Genomic DNA, 15,086 nt, shown 5'->3' on the forward strand with positions numbered 1-15,086 from the left:
CAGCAGCCAAAGCCTGTAATGGCACAATTTAAGGCTCATCATCTGGCAGCTCAAAGATTATTGTTTGGTAAGTCATCCATGTTTAGCTGCCAACCGACTAGATGAAGAAGAATGCAGATAAGCAGACAGTTTCTTTGAAAAGGTATATCTCTCATTATTGATCCTTATGAACAAATCTTAAATTGTTAAATTTTTAGAAAACACATGTAAATTTTAAAATGAATCATAAATAAAATATACACTGAAAATATTTTTATTACTGACAGTCAGAGATGATTGGCTATTGTGGGAAGGATATTGTCAACCGACATCCTGTGAGGTCATAATATTGAGAGAAGTGGAATGAGATGTTTGATAATATCACCATATATTCACAGAAGCAATAGAAACTATACACTAACACAGGTATAAGGATTATAACTGAATAGTATGTGTATACAAGTCCATATAATTGCAGTGATCCCTCCATTATTTGGCCATCAATCATCCGAACGTTTTGTTATCCAAACTGTGGAAGTGACTGTTCTATTATAGTATTTTGCCTAAAGAGTAAGTTCTATTAGAATAATTTTTTAACTGAGCCCTGTATATAAATGTACAGGCTTCGTTTATCCAAACTTTTCCTTTATCTGGGGCCCAATGAGTTTGGATAATGGAGGGACTACTGTAACAGGAAATTTTGATCAGTGAGTCATGAAAAAACTTTTAGCAATGTACACTACAGAAAATATATTATGAGATGTGTATGATAATGTGTAATTTATATAGTGAAAACAGCAATTTTTTTGCTCCTAACAGGCTTGGTCTCATTATGGCATCAATGCAAAAAAATGTACCAAACATTCCAATCAAACCATTTACAAGCAATTACAATTCACTGAAATACTCTGATACAACACACACTAATATATGGTCAAGGATACTGTAGGGTTCACAGTATAGGTTGTGTCTGATGTAGAAGTAGGTACAAAGTAGAAGTGATAAAAGAAAAACAATCATACTCCACAATCGTAATCTCCATGACATTCTTTCCTGTAGGACAAGTATTCAAAGTGCCTAAAAAGGACAATGGTAATAATCTCTTATATAATTATGTAGTATACAGTGTCAATGTTAGTCATGGGTCATAGATTTGTTCCCAGTAAACAGCTAGGGTTTGGCGTGACAGTTAGGGATGCGTCGAAATAATTTTTGGCATGTGTATGCCATATTTGCTTTCAATTTTCTACTTCACTCATATTTTGCCACACTTTGCTCCTTGCTTTTGTCTTCCTATTACTTCTTGCAGAATTTTTATGAAGAGACATTATTGAGATTGAATTAAGCAGTCACTAATAGCATTTACTCTAATAGAACAGTCACTGCAAACAGTAGACATGCATATGCTGTTAGTAAATTACAATCCTTCTGACAAATAAGGTGAAAAATAAAAGAAACTGCTGGAAAGAAAAATAGGAAGGAAGAAAAACCTAAACAAGAATATTGTTTATGTGAGTATGTAGTTGCGCTTTCAGAGTCCCAAGTACACATTGCTCGTCATCCAAAGCCTAACTTTGAGCAAGCCAGGCCCATACACTTTTCCATGAAATCAGGTCTGAGAGTGATTGTGTAACATATGTGTCACCTGTCTTTATCAGCTAAAGTAAAACTTCCAGTGTTATCTGTCAAAAATTTTAGACAGGTTTCACCTATGTTACTGTCAACACGTCAAAGTGTGTTAAGCGCGTAGTTCTTTGCTATGAATAGTTTACTGACTTACATTATAGTTTTGTAGTTCAGGATGAGCATGTCTGAATAAATAAGTAGACAACACCATATGTCCGATAGAGCACACCACAAAAAATATGAATGCATGCTTATGAATAGCTACAGGAAAAAAAAATAGATTACAACTAACTTAAAAAAAACTAACTTACCATAATTCTCAGTGGATGACACATATGTTAGAGTGGAGAGTGATACATGTTCAATCACATAACACAACCAACTGATTTTGTTCAAGATGGAGTACCACTGTTCCTTATTAAGTGAACTAGCAGCAAAGAATCCATAAATAAGAAATGAGTCAAAGGTACGTGGCCAAGAGAAATAGGCCATCCCATATCTCCATATGTATCTCTCTGGTGTGAAGCCTCCAGTGATGGCACTGATTGAAGGTACTACATTAGGTACCTGTAACAATATAATTCTATTACTGTTAATATACAAACATTGATATAATTTATTTCATTAGGCCAATGATAAGGTGAAGTTTAATACCACAGAAGGCCACATTATTGTTAATTTTATGTTTCAGATCCCCTGCCCATGTTGCTATGTCTCACCGCCTAAATTTGGTCATTCATGCAAGTTTTCAGCAGTATGCCATCATCTCAATAAATGTATGGAAGTAACATATTAACTTACTTACATAGCTTGGCATAGAGGAAGGCAGGCTGGATGGGCTGAAAGACTTACCTCAATGTAGGGAAGGGGCTTTAACTCTCACTTTTAAAGATAGCAGGATAGTGATCAATAGCAGATCGAAATACTCTAATAGAGCATTCAGCTAACTTCGCCAGACTGACTGTTCATCATTTTCCTGTGTGAATGTGTCTCTATGAAGACCGTGCAGAAGGGTTTGATGTGAACAAGGATGATAGGCAAGCGTTGGTAATATACTGATTTTACGGCCTGGGCTGTAGCTCCCTGGGGGGGATAAGCTTTCAAGCAAAGCATGCTCTAGGATTAGTAGATGTTGAATTTGAGCGAGAAATGTCAGTAGATTTATCAAATACTATTATTGTTTAATATTACTGCTCTGTTAGAGTGTTTTGATCTTTTTAGAAACCTCCGAAATCCCCCTGGAGCCACCTTTGGTCATAAAAAAGCTAAAATGGCTACTGGTTCTGGTGGCTGTGGCCCCAACACCCTCTGCTATCAGAAATTCTAGTAATCACACACACACGCACGCACGCACGCACGCACGCACGCACGCACGCACACACACAGGGCTACAACAGATAGCAATTTTATTATACAGATATTCTGAACAAATCTTTACAGAAAAACACTATAAAATTTGTAGTAATGTTAATGTGAAAGCTATGTTACAGGTAAAATTCCTTTCATAAAACAGCAGTAAAAACAGAATTGAATGTTCCTCTTGTGAGATAGTCTATAAGTATACCTCTAGAAATTTTCAAATACAAAAACTGTGGACCTCTGCATATTTTGAAAACTGTCAGGTACTAACATGCTAGTCTCGTGCCCAGCTGAGCCTCACTAATAGCGCAAACACAAGTGCTATTATTGCAATTTGGTGAGCCCAAACATGTTGCTGAGTGCGTTGCACCCCACAAAAGGGTCTGGTTGGTCAAGTACTATGGATTTGTGCCACCGTTACTGAAAACTGGTGTGTCCAATCAAATCACAGTATTGCTATTTATTGTACTTTGCGTGGGAGGATCAAAAACGATGCCGCGTATCGTATTGTCCATACAGTACTATCAGCTGCATAACTGTACTGTATGAGTTAGTGATGCACCGATTAATCGGTAAATAATCGGAAATTGGTTTATCAGCCACATTTCAGCAATATCGGTATTGGTAATTATTAGTAGATTATTTAGCCGATTAATTTTACTGACCCTAATGGTATTGTTTTCATAAAAATAAGACAAAAGTGAAGTTTAAAAGTGAAAATTTTACAAAATATGTGTGCCAAACTAATCCTACAAGTTCGTTCTACGGCTAAAAATAGACTGTATAAATACTTACTGATAGTCTGATCACGAAGCTTTTTAAACATGATCATGACTCCACTAAGACAGCACGATTGATCACGTGTGTGACATTGTAAATCGCTAAAACTAGCCAAACTAATCCTATTAGTTCATTCTACGACAAGAAATAGATTAGTTAAACACTTACTGATATACTGATCATTGAAAATCGCAGCGGTTTGAGCACTAGAAAAAATCACTCCGAGCCAGACAACCAGGAAGTACAATATAACAGTTAAAGCATCGCCTATGCTTGTGTGTATGAAAAATACAGCACTCGGGGGTGTCTCAAGGCAAATACAGCACTTGGCTTTGCCTCGTGCTGTATTAGCCTCTCGACATGCCCCCTCGTACTATATTTTCCATACACACGCGCAGCGGTGCTTTAACATGAAGTAAGTATGTAACTAGGATTACAGGATTGAAACTTAAGCTGTGTGAATTCTTTTTGCACCAGGGTGGGTAATTTAGGGTCTATTTTGTAGTTAACAACCATCTGTAGTAGATGTGTTCCCCCAGAAGTAGCCTTCATAGCCTAAACTTGAGCCTAAACATCAATCACCCATAGAAAGCAAGTCAGCAAAATTGCCAAAACATCACTGTTGTGATAAAATTCTTCAATATTTGCGATCTTATTACTTGTCAGTGCGAGCCACAGTGTAACTACACATTTCCTAGCCTGACAAACCAGACCCCTTTTTCAGGGCACTTAAGGCATCTCAAAAAGAGTTGGCTGCACCAGACAAGGGGACACGGTGTGAGCTTTTTTACCACAGCACTGACCATTACCCCACATTAATCAGGGGGTGGGGGTGGGGGTGGGGCATAGCATTGATAGGTGCATACAAAGTATTAAAAATGTATTACTATTGTTTTCAAACATTGTTGTATTTACACATAACGTGTTCGATACCTTACAGTGGGTGGCGGTGACGCCCTCAAAATGCAGTACGTATCCCAGAGTGATACACGTAGAAAACGATCCCAATGCTATTCCAACGTTGACCAGAAATATGGGCACATAAGGAATGCTAATAAGAGTATATCCAGGTGCTGTATACTTTGGCAATTGGATTTCCTGACTGTTACCTGACATTTTACAAAATGAAAACCCACAATTAAGTCTTTCAAACAACGCACCTTATTTCAACGTCTTTGTGAAGGAAAGTTTTTGGTGAGTTCGAGGCGAGCTAGGGTTGGCCCGGCTTTGCCGGGACGCTCGCTTCGCTCACTCCAACTGTCTTGTCTTAGTAGGAAAAATTCCTGTTAAAATTGCACTTTCTTTGGCTATTTTAGCCATTAAAGCACTGTTTAGTGCTTTGCCAAAAGGTTTGAAGTGAAATTAAATACATTAGAGCTTAATTTTCCAGGAATTACAATGCGTGAGACAACAACCCAATGCGTGAGAGTTGAGGTGCTTGATAGTGGAGTTACCAGAGTGACCGTTCCATTCCTGATTCCGGTAGTATAACTTGACTGATCCGGTACGAAAAACCGGATGATTCCAATCCCGGGTACTTATCTGTATATGGCTTGAGGCATGTGATCTCATCGATCTCCCTCAATGATTTTATTGAATGTTTACGCATTTCAAACCCGAGTTTAATTTTAGACTAGTGTGAGACTCTGAGTAGGTGAAGTACATGGCAACAGGGAACACGATAACAGACTACGACTGATACGAGGAGGTGTGTCTCGCGGTGTGTCAGAAAATCCCGCCCTTTTTGTTATCACAAGTGAAATGTCATAAATGGCGACATTTGTAAGCGTAGCGACCATACACCTATTGGTGTTTGTACTTATCTGTGGAACATATCGATCAGGTATGAATAACCGTGTACGTTACCGAAAGCTCCCTATTTGGATTATAATGTCCCACCCACGATTACCTTTTATGTTCTAATACGTAGTGCCATCAACGAACGTCACCATCACATCATCTCCGCAATTGGGAGTGGACACAGTGTGTGATAACCAAGATGTAACTCTGATGTGTCATACTGACCAGACCACAGATAACATGATCACCTGGTACTGGTCCAACCAATCGCAACATGGAGACACCATCACTGTGGTGGCCAAAATGACAGCAGTAGTGTACACTTGTGTGAGTTCTAGTAAAGATGGGCAGCAGTTAGGAAATGCAAGTGTCACTGTTGTGGCAAATGGTAAGTGGTAGTTTGTGTTAACAATGTAAACCTGGTATGAGGAGGGGGGGGGGGGGGTAGAAAACCCGGACTGGACCAGACCAGGTCAATTCTTCAAGTAAGCCAATTCACACAATAGCTATAACATACACTCTTCACCTTGTAGCCACTCTGCCAAGAACACGATTAATTAGCTACGATGGCTCAGACTGCAACAGCGATCGTGCATGAAACTTCATCTACGATAAAACAACCTAACTAAGCTATTAAACTACTTTCTACTACATTTCACGTACAATTGCTACAAGCCTACAGCTCTTTCTACTGTACTCAACAGTTACACACACAAGTAACTGCCTGAATTTATTAGAATCGTGATGTACAAAGTGAGATAACAGCAAACTTTTGAATTTATGTCAGTAGTGATGAATGAGTAATGGAGTATTTATAGCTACATGTCAAGGTAAGTTTTAAATAGAACAAAACCTTACTACTCCAGAAAACCCTATATAACTACCCTGGACATATAGTACAGCAGAAAGAGCTTGTAGCTTTGTAGCGACTGTGTAGTGAAATGTAGTAGAAAGTAGTTTAATAGCTTAGTTAGGTTGTTTTATCGTGGATTAAGTTTCGTGCGCGATCGTTGTTGCAGTCTGAGCCATCGTAGCTAGCTAATTGTGTTCTTGGTAGGGTGGCTACAGGGTGAAGAGTGGCTAGCTATTGTGTGAATTGGCTTACTTGAAGAATTGACCTGGTCCCGGTCTGGGTTTTCTAAACCCCCGGTATGAGGGTATATGACACTCCACGTAGTTAATTCAAGTCATCTTCATCTGTTCTTTTGCTGACATTGATTAACATCACACTGTAAAGGTTCTTATAGTAAAGAGCTAATAATTTAGTTGATGCCGTCGTACTTCTAAAAACTAAGTGCCAAATCATTTAATACTGTCCCTTTTCTAGCTAAACAGGCAATTAATATATCGTATTTACTCGATTTGTGCCTCAGGGGTACTATTATTTTTTTGCCCAAAAATAAGGATAAAGCTCTTCGAATAGTGCCACACTGCGGTATTATTTGAGGGTGTGCTACCTATATTTTAAACCTGCCACTGCTGTAGCTATTCTACTGTACGTTATAGTTTTATAGAACAATCACAACACGTAGCTGCTTACTTCTTCTACACCTTTCTTTCACTCAAGTCCTTGTAGCACAACCATGTTATGCCTCGTGCTACGTGGACAACTTACTAACTAATATCCGGAATTTCAATTTTGTGACAGCCGTTTAAGTTTCACCAGGACAATGCCTTCCTTAAATCAAGATGGGATTAATACTAAAGGTATGAGAGCACTAGTAAAGAGTAGATTATGGAAGTGTAGTGCAGTACTATTCGAGGGTGTGGTACAATTAAATTTATTTTCAGAAACAAGGATAAAGACCTTCGAATAGTACCACACTGCGGTACTATTTGAGTGTGTGGCACAAATCGAGTAAATATGGTACCTTGTAGCAAGAGTTCATAATATATATATTTAGGAGAGTATCCAACGCCTGTATTGCCCCTTCAAAACGCCTGTATTTCCCCTTCAAAACACACTGCGTAATGATTGTGCAATATTGTGTAACATATCAGAATATTTTAGTATAATTTCAGTAAACTCCAACACATGGCTTTGCCATGAAAGACTTGTTGATAGGCATGGTTATACCAAAGGGAAGACCTGCAAGCACTTCAAGGCCCTTATAGTTCTTGAAGCAAGTTGACACCTTTGGTGATGATGACTATTGCGTAACATTATTAAGCAGTGCGTTTTGAAGGGGTAATACAGCGTTGGATACTCTCCTAAATCCTAAATATATATATTATATACTCTTGCTTGTAGCTATATAACTTACTGCCATGCTATTCTAGTACTCCAAGCCATACAAGTAGCATATTTTAGACCATTAAATATGTTCATTAAAATTTGTTGCATTTTATTGCATCATGCATGCATGCCTGATCTTCTAACCACTGGATAGTTGTAAACATAGTGATGGTAATGGTATAAATTTGTGCTGTTTTGCTTGTGTGGCAGTGAATAGTGCTAGCACTTACTGACAAGAGCTTGTAGTAGTAGTACACAGCTTGTTCAGTTAATTAATGGTCTACAATGGCATGGGCTAGTGCTGCTGTTATCGTGGTTACATTTCCAAGCAATCTTTGCGTTGTGTTACCTTTGGACATTTAATCTTTTACTAATAACTTGTCTATACATGTGATTCAGTGAGAATTGTTGTTCATTACCCAACCACAATCGCTCAGTAATTATGTAAAGCTGTGTCAAGTGCTTGTCACACTTGTATGGTTTCTGCTCTTGTATGGCTTTGAGTATTGCTTAAAATGTAACTATAGTCACCCTTGCTACATGGGCCAGCTGTCCAAACATAAGTAGGTGATTCAGGCTCGCAAACATGTTGGCAACATAAAACATGCAGTACAAAACCATTGGGAGTGAACACATGTTCACCTCTTTGATATTACTGTTTTTGGAGGGAGCTTAGGTGAACCCATAGGACTACAGATAATTAGAAGTAGTGTAATTATTGTTATTATTATGTTGCTATGCACTGCTAAGATTACAAAAGAAGTATATATCTCTTCGCTTTCCCTCGTATAGGTTAGGAACCTAGACCGAGGCTCTTCGTGGTTTAGAAACCGAGCGAAGCGAGGTTTCTAAAACACGAAGAGCCGAGGGCGTGGTTCCTAACCGACTTAGAAAATGCAGGCGTTATATATATCGCTATGTAGGTAGAACCATTGTGGGATTGAGTTATATGTCGTTTCAAAATCGTCACAGTGTTAAAACAAGTCATGCGACCATGGCCAGTAGAGAAGACCAATCTGCCATGATAAGACCAATCTTAGAATACGTCAATCCTGTCTGGTCCCCTCACATCAGAAGAGACATTGATAAGCTTGAACGAGTACAGAGGCAATCTGCCAGATTCATTATGGCTGACTTCTCGCGTTTCAGCAGCGTAACTAACATGCTCATTGACCTTAACATTCCCAGCTTAGAACACCGCAGACAAGTATCTAGTATCACCCTCCTCTACAAAATTGTTCATAATCTCATTGATATATCTCCAGTTGATTTAATCCCTGTCACTTCTAACACCAGAGGACATGACCAAAGATTTCATCATATCTATGCAAGGACCAATCAGTACAGTAATTCATTCTTCCCTAGATCAATTAGACTGTGGAATTCACTCCCACCTGACCTAATCCAACAACAATCATTACAAATTTTTAAGTACCAACTGAAATTATTATTACTTTCCCCTACCAATCAGTAATCCCATAGTCAATCACATTGTAAAACATTTTGTATGCATGTTTCATATGTGCGTTAATCCTCAAACTGAGGCTGCACATTTTTGGAAAATAAAATAAATAAATAAATAGAAGATTGAACGTGTTTTCGAATTAAAGCTTGTAACTAGCACTGCTTCTGTTAGCTGGTGGATCAAACAAAGAGTGATAGCTACTGTGACAATAAAGTTAAAGCCAGCACTACCAAGGGTTTAAAGTAAGTGGTAACATTGTTGTCAATGGTTAATAATACTTGGTCTGGCGCTAGGCCTTCTGTGACTAAGCCAGTATATACACGATTTCACACCTACATAACTTTTTTTACAAGAAACAAATAAACATTCTACAAGAAAGCTTACTTATTTAGTTCTTTTAATAGGGAGTCCGCTTAAATTACAGTAAAAGCATATTAAACAGGCTTGAAACAGTGACGGGCATTAAATAGAACTCCATTGTATTTCTGGAATTCTCTGCTTATGATAGCAAATGTACCTACATCGTTATAGTCTAGCTCCCATAATCGAATTGGCATAGGTGTGCTTATAAAAGGAATGGAGTAGGTCAAGCTCTGTTGGTCTATGGGCTCTTAGCCTATATATGCTTTGCAGAGCATGCATAGCAAATCAATGATCAAAAGTGAGATTTGCAATGTTGAGGTCTATCTGCTAGCAGGTTTCTTCATGGTTTTTAAAGACCTCATTATCTGCCAAAGATCAAAGCATACTATGCATAGCATTTTCTAATTCCAGTTAGATAACTTTCTCCTTGCCAGCTAACAAAATCTGTATTTCTAAGACTGGATGAATGCTTCACGAGATATGGCTGTTGAAAACCATGCATGTAAATTGGCATAAAGTATTGTACATTTTAAGTTCGTTATTTTATCAAATCCAGTTTTCAGGTTTAAAGTGTGTTTATCATGTTATCTCACGCAAATTGTTTAGAGAAAGCATCAAGGCTACCCTTAATTTTTGTTTGTGTAAGTATGGCTTATCAAGCATGCTGTAGACCAAATTAAATACTGAATACATGTTCTTGTTAGTTTCAGCTGCTTCCCATAGGGTCCTTGTTTATCCAGTTGTTCATTGATTATATTAGTTGTAACATTTCCTGCAAACATAGTAACAGCTGCATTCAGTACCTGTGCCAGCCTTACGGAACAACTGGTGCGTCCAATCAGATCGCTTAGTGACCAATTAACAACATTCTATGACATTATTCTGATTTGGCCACTGATTATGGCGAGCTTCTTATGTCTTTTCCACAACCAGCACAAATGTAAGGGTTTGTGGAGGAAATAGAAGCCATTCAAGTGCAATTACAGTAGCTGTCATGCTCTGTTTCTGGAAATTGTCCACGTGTTTCGTCCTTAAAATTTAATTGTATTCCATCTACACAGGTACTGAATGCGACTCACCAGACCCTCGTGCTACGCCAGACTAGCAATAACGCCCAACTCAACTGTAAGTGAGTCAAATTCAATTTCCAAGGTGACAAATTCTATTGCAAGAGCAATGAATTCTACTGCAAAAGCAATAAAGTCAATTGCAAAGGCTACAAATTCAATAGTAGAAAATCTGTATTAATAAGAGTTCAGTAACAATGCTGTTTGCCAGTTTTCTCGATTCCATATATTAGCCATACTTTTGTACACATTTTAATTCCTTTTTTAACCCTCCGGTTGTTCCTGTATGTTTTGATCTTCCCATACTGACTGTCGGTCCAGGCAGTAGCCATTCTGTTGAGACTCACGTGACCAAGCTATGATTTACCTCTGTATCCACTTATCAGGATGTGTTTCTGTCTGTAGGCATACCATAGATCCTCACCCATTTATTGTGAATGTGCGTGTGTGTGTGTGCGTGCGTGTGTGTGTGTGTGTTAAACATTCAGTGAAGTTATGATGATGAGAAATATTGCATTAGCACGGGCACTATATACATATACCACTTAATTAATAATGTTCAAAATGTACATATTATCTGTTGAGTTTTATTAGCAAGTTTTGTTAATTACAAGTGTCAACTGCCATTATTGTTATCCTAGGGACTCTCCCACTTGTGGTCAGATACAACTTCAATCCGTACATTTTGAAATATGAAGGAAGCAACTTAACCTTAGTTACTGAAATAACCAGTGATCTGCCATTGTCCAGTGGTGTCATAAAATGGGTAGGATTTCACCGACCTTTACCATCTACTGCTGTAGTGGATAACTACACTACTGATGGAGTACTATACAGTAGACTATCACTATATGAGTTGTCATTTGAAGATGACACTGGCAACTATACCAACATTGTTAGTAATCAGTGTGGAGCCTCCTCTGTATCTGTGTACATTGATGTGAGGAAAGGTAAGGGACTTGATTTGTTATAAAGTTGTTGAGATATTGTCGTGTTTATCCTCCAGCTCCCATTGTGTGTAACAACTCAGGTAGTGTGGCTATACCACAAAAGAATATTATGACAGTTAAAGGAGAGTCCATTGTGCTTCACTGTCTGTTTAAAGGAAATTTGAAAATTTTATGGCCATCCATGTCAAGTTATTGGATGATCGGACCTCATGGTCAACACAAAGACCCTACATACATCATGGACAATTCTACTGACCCATATCGTATTGCTGTTTATCAGACCTGTTTAAGTGAAGATGGATCTTGTTGTAATTTCACCAACCAACTGGACATAGTGAAGGTTCCTTTAGAACTACACAATACTATTCTGACATGTGGGGAGGTACTAGATGAAGTTTCTAATACCCATGCTGCTTCATTAAGTAATTATTAGTACTACTATATGTGTCATTATGTTACAGTAGGACCTCCATTATCTGAACACCTGCGTTCCATTTCAATCATAAAAGTGTTCAGATAAGTGTATTTGTTCGGATAAATGAAGCCCTTTCATTTATATACAGAGTTCTATTCAACTACTCTAATAGAACATACACTTACTCTAATAGAATATTCACCAAATAATGAAATACTCTAATAGAGTAGTTACTTATATTGTTTGGATAATCGAGATTCGAATAATCAAGGTACTACTGTAAGAATTGCTTTATTGTGTAGGAAGTCCATTGAGCTAAGGCTCTGTTGATATGTAATATTGTTATTTGTTGCATATAGTCTTGACTACAATACATAAAGATATAGAAAATGCCTTATTGAGTATACACATGCTAGTTGCGTCTATATAATGCTGTCTGTCTCCATTCCTTTCTCGTAACATTGCTAAGTTGGCTACCAAAGCACATATTGACACAAACATTTAGCAGAATTAACTGGCAACTCCAAATTTGTTATTACAAATTGCTATGTGCTTTCATTCGTTCGTTCATTCTTTGCAGAACGTTGAAGGTATTGGTATAGAGGAAAGCTTGAGCTACATTCTTGTACAAACAGCCCAAGCATTGGAGCATAGAACTATTAACATATAGCTCTGCTGTTTAGTTAACCCACATGTTCATGTCATTTTACTACTAGGCTAGCGTGATAGAATACAGTTCATGTAAAAAAAAATAATGACAATATGACCGTACATGCAGATATAATCTGTAATGCTTCATTCCCAATGCATTGATTGTGGTTAATATGGGATGTGAAATGATCCTGCACAAAGGGCAGGTACCAATGCTAGTATATATGCCATAAAAAGGGGAAACTTCGGTGGAGAGGGGGGGCTATGATGAATTTGGCAACACTGAAAATTTGCCAAACTCCTAACACTTCTGATTATTATTTTTAGGAAGTGGTTACTGAACCGAAAAGTTTTTATTTTCACATCTAGTGGTTTCCCCGAGCATTCGACTTTAGGGGACATGAAAAGTAGTGTTAGGGTTAGGCTCGGGTTCAGCTTGGGTTTCTTCTTCACCTTTAGGTTACGTTCTTCTTACTATATATAGTGAGACTACACTACATGAGTAACATTTATAAGGAAGAAAAGTAGGGCTAATGGGTAGCTAGCAGTGGTAGCACAGTGGTAAGCCCACTACCTACAGCACCAGTAGTCCAGGGTTTGAGCACAGGTTGAGTTTTATGGTTTTTTTTTTTTTGTTGTTGTTCAATGACCCTTTTTTTGTCTAAGTTTTATTGTCAGTTCAATAGCAAGTCCGGCTTATTGAACCAACTTTCAGTTCAGTAACCCTTGAATTTGCCAAATTCTATTTGCCGAATGCGATTTAGCCAAACTTTACCCCTGCCAAAATTTCCCTACATTTATGATTTTATTAACATTGTTTTCTCTTCCCTTTCCACTAAAAGTGGTATTTGACTTGCCTACTGTTGCCAGAACTAGTGACTGTGACATCAAAGCTCATATCAATGATAGTAAAACACTCCAGTGTCAATTTAGTGCTTCCACAGTGAAGGATGTCACAATTGTCGTGTGGACTAAAAGTGGTATGGCAATCAACAGTTCAGATCACTACAGAATAAGCACATTCACTAAACCAGCAATAGATGACTTGGTTATATCTGAACTAACCATTAACACTATAACTGCTGCAGACCAAGGAAGATACACATGTTATTGCTATTACAATGGAGAACTGGTTACATCCAGCAAACCTGTAATTTCTGAGCAAAGATCTTTTAGAGTTTACTTCAAAAAACGTGGGTCATTATGCATATCATTTTTTGTCACTTTTAATTTCTACACATACAGGAGCAAAGTTTCCAATTGAATATGTAGCAGTAGGCATAGCAGCAGCATCATTAATGATGTTTGTACTTGGTGGGATACTAGCACTCTATATAAAATGTCGTCATCGTTTGCGGAAAAGTAAGTTTATGAGTATATAAGCTGTGGTGATTTAAGTATTTTATTGTATAGAATATGTAAAGTTGGTGATCCCTGAAGAAGCCACAAGTGGCCCTGGTTAGATAATTGATTAGATAGATGCAATAATACTATAATGTGTGTACGTTAGGACGATATCAAGCCAATGGCACAACCCCAGTAAAGAATGTATTTGGTGATGCAAATAGAGGGATGACATCAGTTGAAAAACCAAGCAAGAGCAAACCAATGAAGCCAGTTCTCAGCTGTCATCAGCCATCTCTCAACCACAGTAGTGGCACTGCAGACTGCATTACATATGCTACCCCTCACCAAGTACAAGAGTCTGATTCAGAAGGTTTGTAATTCACCAGTATAACTATATGCTGTTGTTTTCTTCCCTCTATTAACTGAAGAAAATGATGACAGTCAGCCGCTATTGCATTCACAGGTAGGTGACATGCTGTTCTGCTTTAATAAAGTGTTTATCTTTGCATTTTACAGAATCAACAGATGAACTAATTTACATGTTTTTCTGTATGTGCTGTTTTAATGAAATTTTCTACTATAACACTCTGCAAGCTCCACTGTTTCCTAATTGAAACCAGACTTTCCAAAATAATATAACCAACTGTGCCAAGCTATGCATCAATGATTTTTACAATGCAGATAGGCACCAGCTTATATATGTTTTTAATTTTACCCTATTACATGCAGTGCTCGTAAAATTTATACTCAAATTTTTTTCCCTCAGCCTAGTGATAGATTTGCATTTTCTGAGTGGGTTTTGGTTTGTGAGCAAATTGTTTAAAAGTTAGTGATTGAAAATAACATTTGGCAGCTTAATATTAGTATGCTCCATGGCTGCTCTATTGGGTTGACTTTTTGCAATTGAATGGCAGTGTGGCACAAAGTATAGATCACTTGCACAGTAAAACATTAATTGGCCTCGTTTACAACCACCATGTAATGTGTTTCATACTCCAGATGGCTACAGGCAGCATTTTTGGGTTTTTAAGCCCAATCTTGTATGTAG

General features: G+C 37.8%; 2 protein-coding genes across 4 annotated transcripts; one reads left to right on the top strand and one right to left on the bottom strand.

The window, feature by feature from the left end:
- On the bottom strand, positions 1–4,898 carry LOC136238119 (post-GPI attachment to proteins factor 2-like). Of its 2 annotated transcripts, none has more exons than XM_066028456.1 (5): positions 4,678–4,898; positions 1,917–2,172; positions 1,760–1,866; positions 924–1,032; positions 1–396 (listed from the first exon to the last, which is right to left on the bottom strand). In XM_066028456.1, exons 1-5 carry the CDS (start codon positions 4,858–4,860, stop codon positions 281–283), a joined length of 771 nt encoding a protein of 256 aa, XP_065884528.1. In that variant the 5' UTR covers positions 4,861–4,898; the 3' UTR covers positions 1–280. The 2 variants fall into 2 exon arrangements, with proteins under 2 accessions (XP_065884528.1, XP_065884529.1); XM_066028457.1 differs by having other exon boundaries at positions 227–389.
- A 372-nt stretch (positions 4,899–5,270) lies between these two features.
- Positions 5,271–14,621, top strand: LOC136238118 (uncharacterized). Of its 2 annotated transcripts, XM_066028454.1 has the most exons (10): positions 5,271–5,587; positions 5,675–5,932; positions 11,317–11,625; positions 11,682–12,047; positions 13,534–13,884; positions 13,937–14,053; positions 14,105–14,149; positions 14,202–14,408; positions 14,467–14,501; positions 14,555–14,621. In XM_066028454.1, the coding sequence occupies exons 1-10, from the start codon at positions 5,515–5,517 to the stop codon at positions 14,570–14,572; spliced, it is 1,779 nt and encodes a 592-aa protein (XP_065884526.1). In that variant the 5' UTR covers positions 5,271–5,514; the 3' UTR covers positions 14,573–14,621. The 2 variants fall into 2 exon arrangements, with proteins under 2 accessions (XP_065884526.1, XP_065884527.1); XM_066028455.1 differs by lacking the exon at positions 14,105–14,149.
- The last annotated feature ends 465 nt before the right edge of the window (positions 14,622–15,086 follow it).

The sequence above is a fragment of the Dysidea avara genome, chromosome 11, assembly GCF_963678975.1.
Source record: "Dysidea avara chromosome 11, odDysAvar1.4, whole genome shotgun sequence".
Lineage (NCBI taxonomy): Eukaryota > Metazoa > Porifera > Demospongiae > Dictyoceratida > Dysideidae > Dysidea > Dysidea avara.